The sequence below is a fragment of the Patella vulgata genome, chromosome 2, assembly GCF_932274485.2.
Source record: "Patella vulgata chromosome 2, xgPatVulg1.2, whole genome shotgun sequence".
NCBI lineage: Eukaryota > Metazoa > Mollusca > Gastropoda > Patellidae > Patella > Patella vulgata.
Window position 1 is genome coordinate 45,468,346 of NC_065880.2, and position 14,899 is coordinate 45,483,244.

The window sequence follows — 14,899 nt, forward strand, 5'->3', positions numbered from 1 at the left end:
ATAAAATAAATTGACCTTAACTTACATTTTTTTTAAAAATAGAGGGGTTGTAATTAAATGTTTATATACTCCCACATGTTAATGTAATAGTATACTGTTGTCCTCCAATCCATATCTAACTCTACAAGTCAGATTTATTGAAAGATATTTTATTAAATGCTTCCGCGGTGATTCTTGACAGTAGTCTTAAAGAGATGTAATACTGTCGATGCATGTGATTATTTTGATTGAAATGTGGTTGGTTGTATTAAATTTCTAGTAATTCTATGATTCATTTGAGCTACATCAGTTCATTTGATACAGTATTAGTAGATAATGAATCTAGATGGCTTGAACTTAATGTAAATTAATGTTTGACCTCACATATGAACTTTGACTTTAGATAATTTATTTATCTATTTGGATTTTTTTTTTTTCACTGGTTAATTAGTCTCTTATTATTTACTTTATAAACAAATATATATTTTTTATGCCCACATGGAAATGTGGTTGTATGTTGCCGTCGCCCTCATCAGTATGTACATCCGTCTCGGTCTGTCGTCTGTCGTCCACAATTTCTTGTGAACACTCTACAAACTACATATATCATGTGATTGTTTTGAAATTGATATATGTGACCCATGCTTGCTAAATGAGTCCGAATGCCTAATTGGATATTAGCATGCCTAATTGGATATTATTGTTCCAAATTTCATTATCAGCAAGCAGGTTCGGAAACATTAGAACAAAGAATGAGTCGAAAAGCGACGAATCTTGAGTGAGAAAATTTTCCTGTTTGTTTCACTATACCAAAAGGTCCTAAAGTGAACAGCATCTCTTACAAATGAAATTACAATTTTATCATTCTATCAGTGATTCAGATTCTGATACCCTTACCTGTAAATAACATGTACACACAAAACCTTAGTTTAGTTCAGTTGTGTGACAAAGATACATGTAACAGAACACACGTATACATGTAGGTGTGGTGGCTTCTTTGATGGTCAAGAAATTAAACTTGGTACCCAATAAACTAAACTTGATTACCCAATAAACAATTTTAATGTCTTGACCACTAAAGGTGCTAATTAATTGATGAGATTAACAGAAGTTATTCTCATAAAAGTTATAATATTCAAAACATGGATTACTAAACTATGGAGTATTCTCATTTGTTCTAAATTGTAACACTGTCATTGGAAATGTTTTTATTGAACGACAAAATAGTAAATAAATTGCCTGGTTGCTATGTGATTTTGTATTGGAACATACCAACATCTTTAACTTGCTTTTTCTCAAAACTTACTTTCCTGACTTGTGCAGCTTCAAACGGACACAGCTAAGCAGAGCTAATCAATTTCATTGATCCATGCTTTGGGACAAGATAATCTTGATTCTATCTGATAGAGAGTGATGAAACTTAGTGTATAGTTTGATTGCTTGATAGTTTTGAAAAAAACAAAATGTGCGATTAATTAATGTGTGTCATCTATTTATTTTGGGATTTTGGCAGGGGACATCAGCCTCACTGTTGGCTTGTGTACAATACTTTGTATTATTTTGGAGTTAACACAGAGCAAGTAACTCTAGGCTCATAATAAACAAAGTAGGTGGACATATGTTTTGATGCCTGGCAAACAATCTTTCATATTTCAATTTCATCCAATGTTCTAATTAAAACAAACCAAAGATACAATGTGTTATATTGAAATAAACCAAACATATATAGTAGAAAATTTACAATTTTGTTACTTTTATTTCTGTGTATTAGGAAAACAACATCCCAGTAAAACAGAACTATGCTGTAGCCCCCCATCATTCTGGTGTTTATCCCATACATGAACCATTATACACAGCATGGAGAAATGTTTGGGATGTGAAGGTCACCAGTACAGAAGAATATCCCAGACTTCACCCTGCCTGGAGGAGAAGAGGTTTTATATATAAAGGTGTCATGGTACGTATTACATAATAAAAATAAAGACAGTGTTTTTCTACGCCCATGTTTTTAGTATACCACCCTAAACATACTGTTGATGTCTGGGATAGATATAGCATGGAATCTTCGTGTCATTACACAGGGTTATACAGACTGTGTATGTACACAATGGATTTCAACATTTGCATACATGTAGTACAGATTTATGTCGGTTTCACACCCTCATTTACTTTAGAAATTCCAACATGCTATAATACAGAATTCACGGATTATACACAAAGAAAAACAGTAAATTATTATAAAAGGATGTAAATATCTGTCATTACATCAACTCATTTTGGCTTTATTTATATGTAACATCATTTTCATTTTACTTTTCTGCATGAATAATGGATACAGTCTTTTTAATTCAATTTTTTAGTTAAATTACCTTTTCGTAAAAAAAATCTTCAATTAGATTATGTTTGTATTTGTACATGTAACATCATTTTCATCTTATTTTTTTGGCATGGAAAATGTACATAATAATATAACTTGAATTTTTTAGTTAGATTACCTTTTCTCAAATGTAATTAATGTCAGTTTATATTTGTCATATAAAATTAGATTATGTTTGTTTTCTGTTTTTTTACTTTAGATATTCTGCATCTTGTACAAATAAGTTTCACTATATTTCAGGTTTTACCCAGACAAACGTGTGGATTATATACTCATACTCTCTTTCTGAGTGATTACCCTGGTGGCCGTAAACATCTAGATGATAGTATTAAAGGCGGTGAACTCTTCCAAATTATTCTCTTTAATCCAGTACGAATATTTTTTTATTTTATTCATGTATCATTTTTTCATTAGATATATACTTATCCAATCATAAAATGTTCTTTCCCATTTGAGGTGGTAAGATAATCCTCTCATTTAAATATGTTTGTATATTATTGTCTGTTATTCACAATTATTGCTGGTTACATATAGAGGCTAAGGTTATAATCTGATTGACTTCAAATTGCTGTATTGTTTGTTTTAGTGAGATACAATGAAATGGGATTTAATGTCCTACCAGGACAGGGCTAATGAAGGTAGCATACGTCGTACAGTGTGCTATGAGGAAAATTTTGCCTGAACCTTGATTTTCTGTAAAATATGAAGACCAGGCACTCTCATTGCCAGGACTTCTGAGGAACTTTCTTGGTAAAAACCATGTGCGAACCCAAGACCTCCCTGTTTAGCAAGCCAGCGTCTTATTCACTGTGCCACTGTCGCTTGCCTTACGGGATGAAGAAGTCCATTGATTTTCAATCATTTCTGATAATTCCTTTCAGGGGATGAAGAAGTCGATTAATTTTCAATCATTTCTGATAATTCCTTTCAGATTTATTGACTAATAATACTGAAAAATCTTGGGGGCAATCTAAAAGCTACATAAACCATTATATGCATGGTTTATGCTAGGAAGACAAAGAAGGCCGCTGATTTTTGTTCCCCGCCTTTCGAAGATAGCAGGCGATTATTAAAATGGGTCTGTCTGTTCATCCATCTGTCTGTCCGTCCGTCACACTTTTTGGGACACAATAACTCCCCTTCTAATTGTGCTAGAATGTTCAAACATGGTGTAGGTGTTTATTAGGTCGATGCTTTGATGGAGTTCGAAGATGAGCATTTCTGCTTAGGGTAAGCAGGGATAAGCAATTTGATTGGTTGATGCTTTGGGACCTGACAACTTTGGGTCTAGAGTAATGAAACTTGGTGTATTGTTTCATTATATGAATACCTTGACTTAAGTTCGATAATGAGCATTTTCAGCTCTGTGTAAGCAGAGCGATAAGCAATTTTATTGGTCGAGACATTGGAGCTTGATAACTTTGATTCTAATTGAGTGAGAGTGGTGTATAGTTTCATTACATCAATACCTTGACTAAGTTAGATGATGAGCATTTTCTTCTTAGGCTAAGTAGAGATTTCAATGTTATTGGTTTCGATGTTGGAACACAATAACTCTCCTTGTGCTAGAATGTTCAAACATGGTGTAGATGTTTATTAGGTCGATGCTTTGATGGAGTTCGAATATGAGCATTTTCTGCTTAGGGTAAGAAGAGATAAGCAATTTAAGTGGTTGAGACTTTGGTTCTAATTGGGTGAGAGTGATGAAACTCAGAGTATAGATTCATTTTATCAATACTTTGACAAAGTTCGATGATGAGGATTTTCTGCTTTGATTTAGTAGCAATGAGCAATTTGATTGGTCAAGACTTTGGAACATAACAACTCTGCTTTTAATTGAGGTAGAATGGTTAAACATGGTGTAGAGATGTTCATTAGATGAATCTCTTCAATGAGTTCAGTGATCAACATTTTCCGCTAAAGTTAAGCAGAGCTAAACTGTTTCATTGGTCGATGCTTTGGGACAAGATAACTTTGATCCTAACTGATAGAGTGATGAGTTTGATTGTGATCATTTTATGTTTAGACTAAGCATAGATAATCATTTGGGTTGTTTGATACTTTTCAAAAAGATAAATGTGCTATTATTTTGGAATTGCGACAGGGGACATCGGCTTTACTGTTGGCTTGTTTAAAAAAGTCTTGATAGTTATGATATTTGTAATAGATAGATAATGAAAGTTAATGATAATAAATGGAATATTTTTATATTTTATACTGTTGTCGGCCCTGTCTGTCCGTCCATTCATGGATTATGGCCCCTGTTTATATGAAAAATCACAGTTGCTTTCGATGTTATCGCGTATTGGAGCATGACTTTCTGCATTATGGCCCCTAATTGTACGAAAAATCACGTTTTTAGATTGTGGACCTTCTAGAAATCACAATTTTTATCCGATTTTGATGAAACTTAAAACATATGTTTATATCCCAAAGATCTCGGTTCCTGTTGATATTGATGCATGTCAGACCATAACATCCTTGATTATGGCCCCTGATTGTATGGAAAATCATTTTTATACGCCCACTCTTGTTGACTGCTCAGACGACTTAGCTGCTGTGGGCGTATGTTTCGTTGCCTGGCAACCTATCTTTTTTTTTTAGCTTGTTCTCTGTCCATCTCCGCATATCTTGCATGGCAACCACTTGTTTTATTGGGGTTTTACTTTCAGATTAGTGTATTCATGACACATATGTCAAATTATGGTAATGACAGATTAGCATTATATACATTTGAAAGTGTTCTAAAGTTTATTCAGTGTTGGACCAACTTAAAATTACTCGCAGTTCCACCTCTTCAATTAGCTCTTAAATATTTTGAAATGTATCCTGAAGAAAGAGACCCAATATGGCAGGTACAGTAACCATTACTAGGCTACTTTTTATACATTCATCATTTTTCAATTCATGTCAACAAAATTTTTTGAATTTGTGTTAAAAGATCAATACAATATAATAAGCGTGCAACTTTACCATGTGTTTAATATTTCAGTATCTAGACTTGTTTATTTACATCGTGTCATTATATTCATGTTGTACAGCAATTTGTCTGGGAAAAAAAAATAAACAGAAGAATCAGATTATATAACATTTATCACAATTCATTGCATTTTTAATCTGTAATAATGAGAAAATATTTTATTCTTTTCCTTATTTAGAATCCATGTGACCATAAGAGACATCTCAGTATCTGGTCTACCAATAAAACCTGTGAAAAACTGCCCAATTTTCTTGTCATCGGACCTCAAAAAACTGGTAGGTACCATGAAATTCCTTGCTTTTAAAATCACAGAAAAAAAGAATAGAATGGCGTTTAGTGTCTGTTTATGTTATTATTCATGAATATTTCAATATAAGCTAATGATAGAATTGTATAAGATCTTAACAAAAAGTTTTTAAAATAAAATTTAAAAACCTAAGATTTCTGATTTGGGCAACAATAATAAATATACAATAAAAAAGAAAAGATAACTTAAGAAAAATGAGTAATTTGATTGACATTATATTTTCAGGTACAACTGCTCTTTATACATTTCTTGGAATGCATCCTGCTATTGAGAGTAATTTCAATAGTCCTGATACATTTGAAGAAGTTCAGTTTTTTAATGGTAATAATTATTACCATGGAATCGACTGGTATGTTATGTTTTTGTAGGAACAATTCCTACTATAATTTGTTACTTTGGTTAAAAAAAAAAAAAAAAAAAAAATACTACTGTAAACGTTATTTTAATATAAATAATTATTACTATAAACTATTACTTTAATATAAATAGTTACTACTATAAACTATTACTTTAATAAAAATAATTTATAAACTGTTACTTAATTGGTGGAGATAATGAAATGACCATAAACTGTTATAAACCTGATGATTGTGAATGTTGATATGATATAATGAATTAAAGATTTCCACAAATTATATCTTCTTTTCTTAATTAAATGAGAACAAATCAATTTGAGTAGATTTTAGCATAGATTAAGTTGTGAAAAATTAAAATCATATATTGTTTGAAAACATAAATGATGATCAGGGGTTTTAAGTGATATTAATAATTATTACCATGATAAAAACTGGTAGTTGAAAATTTTTTGTAAACTGTGAATCTTGTAGAAATAATAAACACCATGACATAATATGGTAGGGAACACATTTTATAGACTGTTACTTTTATAAAGATAATTATTACCATAACATAAAATGGTAGGAAACACATTCTATAAACTGCTATGTAGAGATAATTATTACCATAACATAACATGGTAGGGAATACATTCTATAAACTGTTATTACCATAACATAACATGGTAGGGAATACATTCTATAAACTGTTATGTAGAGATAATTATTACCATAACATAAAATGGTAGGGAATACATTCTATAAACTGTTATGTAGAGATAATAATTACCATAACATAACATGGTAGGGAATACATTCTATAAACTGTTATCTGTGTAGAGATCATTATTACCATGGTACAGAATGGTAGAGGATGTGATAAAGCTTTTATAAACTATAGCAATTTGATGAAGAACTAAATATTTTATAATTGTGTAGTTTTAAGCCTCACACGATTAACTTATTGATTGTCTAGACATCTTCATTGATTCTTATATAATTTTCTTTCTTAGACTGAAATAATTCTATTTACTGGTTGAAGTTTATGAATAATATATTAACTTTCTCTCCATCTTGACTGATTGATGAATGGGAAAGATAATTGACAATAGATGAGTTAATAAGATGGAATGATAGCGTGTATTTAATTTTTTTGTAGGTATATGGAGTTTTTCCCCACACCAAAAAATACTACCTCTACTTATTTATTTGAAAAAAGTGCAACATATTTTGATAATGAGGTGGTGCCTAGAAGGGCATTTGCATTGTTACCTAGAGCTAAAATAATATGTATATTAATTAATCCATCTAAACGAGCTTACTCCTGGTATCAGGTTAGTAGTTAATGTTTGCATGGTTTTTTGCGTAAATGTGTACCTTAGGCCAGTAGTTCTCAACCAGATGTTCTTGGAAGCATGCCACTGCTTTTCACATAAATCTTTGATAAACTCGAACAAAGCATGGTACATCAACACATAGCAAGATGATCACCATTCCTGTAATGTATTAGCTTTTGGGTGGGGTTGGTTGGTTGTTTGGCCCAATGGTTTAAAGCCTGCGCATTAGATGACAAGTTCTGTCATTGAGGCAAGTGGCATGGTTTCTATTCCCCCTTTGTACTTGACAAGGAGTAGAGTCGTTTGTCCAACCTCCGAGCTCCTCCCGCGGCTAAAGACCCCCACACACAATTGAATTACAATGTATTTAGATAAAATTAAACTTATGTTAGTCCTGAAATGACTTAGTTTGTGTCGAGTGGACGTAAAAATCCATTTCTAATATGCTGAAATTCATTGTCTCCAGTACCAACAATTTCATATTCAATTTTACTTGGCTATCTTTGTTTCACTAATCCCATATTCTTCTTGGAAACCTTTGACTTTGCGGACATCCAGATGTATTTCATGGTCCCCAAAGGAATTGATTTTGTATCATTTGCTAGAAATCTGAGTATTATCAAACATTTACAAACTATTCTTGTCTGTTTATATTTTATTCAATAAATTTTAGAAAACATTTTGTGTATTAGTATTTGCTTGTCAAATTGATACCCAAACAAATGTTGAGTAAAATAAAAAATGTTACATAGACTTAACTTTCTCAGAAAAAAATGCTCTTTTGTTTTCAGCATATGAGATCTCATGAAGATCCAACAGCATTAAATTATTCCTTTTATGATGTAATAACAGCTACAGATATTGATCCACGTAAATTACGTGAATTACGAAACCGTTGTTTAAATCCTGGAATGTATGCACAACATTTAATACGATGGTTAGACTACTACCCTTCTAGACAGGTTTGTTAGTTTTTCTGTATTTTTATTGGGCGATGGTAGTAGGAATGACACGAGGTGGGAGGGGAGCATTTAAATTATTAGTTGTTTGTTAGACTTTGATTAAAACTTTTAAGAAGAAATGGTGGTAATTTAAGTTAGATGTTCTTTCTAAATCAAAACGTTAGTATGTGTACTTGATCCTTCTAGAACACTTGATACAAGATGTGTTTTCATAAGTTGCACATGCTCATACCTAAAAATGTCAGATTGTTGTAAATAGTTTATTTATATTATTTTTAGTTATTTATTGTTGATGGTGAACAGTTAAAGAATGATCCTATACATGTGATGCATACAATTCAACGATTTCTACATATAGATCCTTATTTTGATTATAGCCAATTTTTGAGGTGAGAAACAAATCTTCTTTAAATGGCGTATGGTTTTATTGTTTGTACCTTAAAATAGACGAAAATGGGTCCACCAGCACATCCTAATGTAATATGAATGTAAATATGGTGATATATATTCAATTTAAAATATAAATTGTAATTTCTAATCAATGAATGTCCAAATTGAACAATTTTTGTGCACCTCCAGTATTTTTTTCCATTCAAATGACAAGATACACTTACTCTGTCAGATTAGCTGTATATTTTAGAATCTGTCCATCAACTTTTAAACATCCATTTAATGTGGACATATTTTGTCGTCACTTCAGTTCAGCGGTCCGGCATTGGATGTCAATTACAATTTCTTGACATATTATCTCATTGTTTACATTTTAATTTATAACATCTTATAATGTAATACAAAGCAAGGTATTTTTTAAAACTATTTGTGACTGTTCTTTAGAGTTTGTCTGTGTTTTCTAAGTACTAGAATAAATCTGAAATCTTAATGCTACACGTGTAATGGAGATGATATGAGTGGTGAACACATTCTGGCATCTAGTGTTTATTGAAAAAGGTCTTATCATCTACCCATGCCGAGATTGGAACTCAAAATATTGAAGTTACGAATCCAGTGGTCTTATCAAACAGCTATCACACCTCTTTTATATTTAACCACAGAAAAATCAAACCTAACTAATTTCACTACTTTTCCTCCAGGTTTGATCCTAAAAAGGGTTTCTTCTGTCAAGTTGTATCAGAAGATAGAAATAAGTGTTTAGGTAAAAGTAAAGGAAGAACATATCCTCCAATGAACAAAGAAGAACAACTTTTTCTAAAACAATATTATCAACGACATAATGTGGCATTATCTAAGTTATTGGATAAATTAAATACAGAAGTACCAGCTTGGTTAGAGGAAGAATTGCGAGGTGGGGATGAATGAATAAACAATCAAATGGTAAGCATACAGTAAATAGAAATATAATAAGATATTTACTGAATACTTGAATAGAATAAACTAAATTTGCTCATTCTTTCTATTAAGAAATCAGCTAATTATCTAGACCACTGACTTGAGTGTTACTCTGACATATTTGATCATGGTTAATTTAGTTTCATATAGTGTAATATATAGCCAAACCATTGATACTTCTAATGTTAATATACAGCTAGATGATATTGTAATTCATGTTTGTTAATAGTAGCCTACTGTTGTAAATGTAAGTTGAAAATAATTGTGACTTATAGTTTATTTAATCAAGCAAGTTTGAAATCTGAAATTTTAGCAAGTCTTTGTTGATTATACACTTTTGGTCTTTTAAAACATATAATGGATTAAGAAGAACAAAACTAGAGATAAAGTTAGTGAATTAGAACAATGCCATGTTTATATGTTATTTGTCATGCGAATGGTTAGCATTTGTGCTGTATCATAAAGCTTGTCATTGAGTCAACTGGCGTGGTTTCGAATCCCTGGTTGTTTTTATGGGAAAATTTAAATTTGCGTTTTTTTTTTTATTAGGTGAGAGCAGATGACTAGTCAACACTTAACCAAATAAACAATATTGTTAATACCTTACTCTATGTATCAGCTTATAATTGTGTATTGTGGGAAGGTAATTTCAAAATATAATATCACAGAAGACTGATGGCAAAATAAGTGAGGCATTTTAAAACATAACTGGTACCCAAAGTTTCGAACTTGTTCAAATTCTTATTTCTAATTTTAGCCAAATGTGTTTTATCGAGAGATTATTTCAACAGAAATCTGTTCTTTATACCACAGCCACTACTGTATTTCATATCTTTCCATGTCCATAGTTTTGTACCTGATTTTACAGATGCAAACTGAATATATGCTAAAAAAGTGGAAAGACAGTTTTTTGATGCCAACTTATCGAACATACATGGTTACAGAACATACATGTTTACAAAGACATACAGGATTACATGGACATAGGGCCTAAAGATTTAATATCTGCTAGTTCCTGTTTATACTCTGCATGCTACAAATCTTGGGTCAGAATTTCTTGATCTTTCATGATACTGCATGCCACAGATCTGTGACTATAACAATAATAATAATTGATAGTGTTATGTCAAAAAGGTTTTTCTAACCTAGATGTTTGGTAAACAGATGTATTTTAAATGTTATTTTTATAACCAATGAATGTTCTGTTTTCTCAAATGTGTCTTGAAAGATCATTTCCAATGTTTGCACCATGAACACAGTGAAATGCAGTGGTGTCCTACTGTAAAGAAGAAGAATATGTTATTATATGATAGATGGAGACAAGTGTCCTAGCTCTCTTTAGTAATAATATTGTATTTTTGTCTTGATAACCAACAAAATTGAATCTCAAATTACAAGTGCTATTGATTGTTGACTTTAATTATGAACCTAAAAATTTCAATATGTGCCAGTAAAGAAACCCATCCACAAACTTACGCAAATTATAAATTACAAATGATTTCTAAATTCCAAACCGTATTGTTGAGTTATGTGTAACATACACCATTTTGAAATATCATATTTAATGCTTAAAATATATTGTGAAATGTACAGCTAGAGAACATGTTAAAAAATTGTTTTGCTATTATTGAACATGAATATTTTAAATTTAAAAAAGCATGATTTAATCACAAAGACTGTTATTACTATTGTTGAGCAAATCCAAGCCGAAAAAAGAAGAAGTGAAGTGACTAGTGTGGATATTTATTTTTATGAACTCAACATGAACTGCCTTGGGCATCAGATGCTAGTTTTATGAAATGTTGTAGTACTAATGTATAAAATATTATATGTAGTGCATAATATGACGATTATTTCTCAGATTGTATATAAACACATATTATTGATATTTTAAAGTTTTTTCTTCTGTGAAGAAAAGCTGTATCTTTAAATCAAAATATATTGTAAATTTAAACTAAATTTATAGCGGTGAGTTTAGATATAAATATACTTTAATTTTAACTTAATTTATAGCAGTGAGTTTACAGGCACTTGTAAAATGTAAAATCTTTTAAAAATAACATTTAACTGAGGTTAAGTATAAGCCTAAAGTCTGTTGCATTCATATTCAAATTCAAAGGCAAATGAAAGCTTCTCCATCAGTCAGTAAATACAAAGTGAGAATCGAAAGATCTATCAATTTCAGACAAGTTATTTGCCCCCGAATTCCCTTTTATGAATACAGACATAATAGACTTTCTGACAGGAGTAAATACTGAGCTTCAACTTAATGTTATTCTTTGAATAAAATTTACAAGCAGCTTGGGTAACTTTAGATAGATATCAGTAGAAATTAAATCCATCCATGGTCCCGGAGATTGATACATGTCTTGTAAACAATAGATAAATAATATTAAAAGTATTTAGTGATGTATATTTATTGTTGTTATGTAATATATATGAGGATAAACATGAAATTGATATGTTTATTTGTATATATTAATATTTTTACATTTTTTCTTTATACTTGTTTCTGTCATATTTTTTAGTGAAAGGCATGATTTTAATATGTATATTATTGTATTAGTATAGTATATGTCTTCCATGCAGATTGTTTGCTTTCATTACTTATGTTCAGTTCAGCGGATTCTATACAACTTGTACAAGATATCAAGTAGTAGAAAATAGTTAGAAACTATGCCATTCTTGCTCTTAATATCTTTACAGAATATATTATCATATCAGTTTCTCAACGCTTCCTTATTTCTGCCAAAATAACATCACTGGTAACAAGAATCTATTGCTTGCATTTTTATGCAAAAATTATTTGTTACCGGTTCAGATATTTTCAATATACGTCAACGAATTGTTACCAGTTAGTCTTTTTGTATGTATGTTAAAAATCTGTCTTTATTTTGTGTTTGTATCTTAAATTTGTGTACTAAGATTAATATAGACTATGAGTGAAAAACTAAAACAAATGGAGTAATGCATCACTGGCAGATGTTTTCACTATTACTAATAGTATTAGAATTTTATTTTTAGTTATTTTCAAGTTGTTTCAAAAAGGCTTGTGCAAAAAGTCTTTTACTAGTAGTAAATGAAGGGGGACCGCACCACACACAAACGCTTACACAAAACAAAGCTACGGACCGTACACAATATACAGACACCACAAAAAACAAAGCGCATATATCAGAACAAGTGAATGGATCCGGGAGCTAGCCATAAGCTATCACTGCACAGTACAGTCGCAGTTGTTGGATTTTGAATAATTAGGTGAATCTAATATTAAAAATGAATTGATATTTTTGTTGAAAGTGAAAAAGTCTCTTTAAGATCTTAAGACGCTCTTTAGTGAATGTTCTTGCCTTGTTTAGTTTTTAGAAATTAGCAATTGTGCATGTATACAGCAATTTTCATGATATATGCCTGTACAATGACAATGCTGCTGGTGGACCTAGTCTGTGTTTATGTTTAGTTCATAAAGGATTCTAAATATTTTAAACAATGAGGGCACATTTTCTTGACTGAGACACAATGAAAACACACTGCTTTTACAAATACATGTAATTGTTTGTTAATCTCGTTTTAGAGATACATTTTAATGTTGCAATTCTAGATGTAACATCGTCAGATCGGGATAATGCGTGAGAGTGATGTTTTAGTTATGGTGAAAAATATATTTTCATTCATAGATCATATCATATATATATTTTCAATTATATTTTTGTTTAAATATAAGACTTTATTATAGTTGGTGTTATACAGGAAACTGATCATTCTTGATGTACATGTACATCGTAGCTAAAACAGGGTAAATAGTTTTATTTTTGTTTGAATAACTCGCATTGTCACCACTATTATTAGATATGCTTATTTTAAAGACCCAGCACATTGGTGGTGGATTGTCAGCATGTCCCCTTATGCTAAATTTAAACTGAAGAATTTATTAACAGCTGGAAATCTAAAGTTGATTTGGTCTGGATAAAAGATGGTGAAATGTTAGTCTCAAACAAAACATCCAGAATATATATGAAGGTCAAGGATGATGCATTGACTTGTTTTGTTATTATTTTGTTTCTTTTTTGTTTTTTTAAAGCTAAAAAAAAGCTAAAGAGCTTGACATTTAAGAATACAACTTAACACATCCTATTGTTCCTGGGTCGTTAACAAAAAGTGTTCCTTCTATCTTTCTTCATATCAAATGATACTTAAATTATTGTTGGGCATTTTACAATAAATTAATATTTTCTAAAAACTGATATACATGAATTAATTGATAAAGAAAACAAAAAGCTATCTTAGTTTAGCATACTTATTAATAACTTATATTTCAAAAATATGTATGTAAAAGTAATTTAGATTGTCATATTTTTGTCTATTATAAAAGTTTTAATTGTGTTACCTGAATACATGTATTTCTATTCAGAAAGTATGATATTACAGTCTATTTTTGGAAAATTATTTCATGTCAGTTTCCTGTTTAGTGTGACTATTTGACATAGGAGTAGTTTTCCAGTATTGAGTGAAAGAAATGCTATTTCAGGACCAACATGGCAATTCAACAATTTCTATTATTTACCATCATTTGATATACATGTAACTGTACCCAGATTCATTTATTACTTACAGATATTCTATGGAATCTTAAAATTAAAATTAATTGAACTAAAGTTTCCAAGATTGGATAGAAATATTAGTTGTAGGGATTATATTTTTTATAGAATTATCATTCATTAACATCACATTTAATGGACAATCATTGTCTTGTATATGTATATTATGTCTGTTTTATTGCAAAAATTAAATATTTCTTAGTGAAATCTGTTACGTGTTACTTCATAGTTAGTAAAGACACCAGTCCACTCACTGTGTGAAATAGGTTTATTCAAGAGGTGATATCACAACAATTCCCCATTTACTGGTAGTTTGTTCATAAGGTCACATAAAATTAAGAAAACTAGGGCAGTGATAACATGGGGAGAAAACTAATCCAAAATGGCCAGACAACTTGAATTTTTGGGGAGCCACAGTGGCTCAGTGAGAAAAGCGCTGGCCTACTAACCGGGAGGTCTAAGTTGGATCCCCATTTTTTTTCTAGTGTGGTTTTCCCTTGTCAGTGAGATGTGTAACAGAATCCAGAGAGCCTGGCAAAACACCTTCCACAGTTGGAATTAATTGCTGTCGAGGGAAAATTTCTGAATGGCATATGCCTGTCTTCATTATCCTGGTTGGTGCAGGCAGATACATGAAGGATGTTAAAACCTCACTAAATTCGTTGGAAATTTTGACA

At 30.9% G+C, this 14,899-nt stretch overlaps 1 protein-coding gene across 3 annotated transcripts in view; it reads left to right on the top strand.

The window, feature by feature from the left end:
• LOC126810824 (bifunctional heparan sulfate N-deacetylase/N-sulfotransferase) overlaps window positions 1-14,423 on the top strand; it is a 35,716-nt gene extending 21,293 nt beyond the window's left edge. For all 3 annotated transcript variants that reach the window (XM_050536113.2, XM_050536112.2, XM_050536114.2), the window contains exons 5-14: window positions 1,751-1,936; window positions 2,597-2,725; window positions 5,029-5,211; window positions 5,515-5,611; window positions 5,869-5,992; window positions 7,138-7,312; window positions 8,107-8,277; window positions 8,557-8,666; window positions 9,369-9,609; window positions 10,174-14,423. In XM_050536113.2, coding sequence (XP_050392070.1) covers window positions 1,751-1,936; window positions 2,597-2,725; window positions 5,029-5,211; window positions 5,515-5,611; window positions 5,869-5,992; window positions 7,138-7,312; window positions 8,107-8,277; window positions 8,557-8,666; window positions 9,369-9,594 — 1,401 coding nt within the window. In that variant the 3' untranslated portion in view covers window positions 9,595-9,609; window positions 10,174-14,423. The remainder of the gene's footprint in view (window positions 1-1,750; window positions 1,937-2,596; window positions 2,726-5,028; window positions 5,212-5,514; window positions 5,612-5,868; window positions 5,993-7,137; window positions 7,313-8,106; window positions 8,278-8,556; window positions 8,667-9,368; window positions 9,610-10,173) is intronic.
• The last annotated feature ends 476 nt before the right edge of the window (window positions 14,424-14,899 follow it).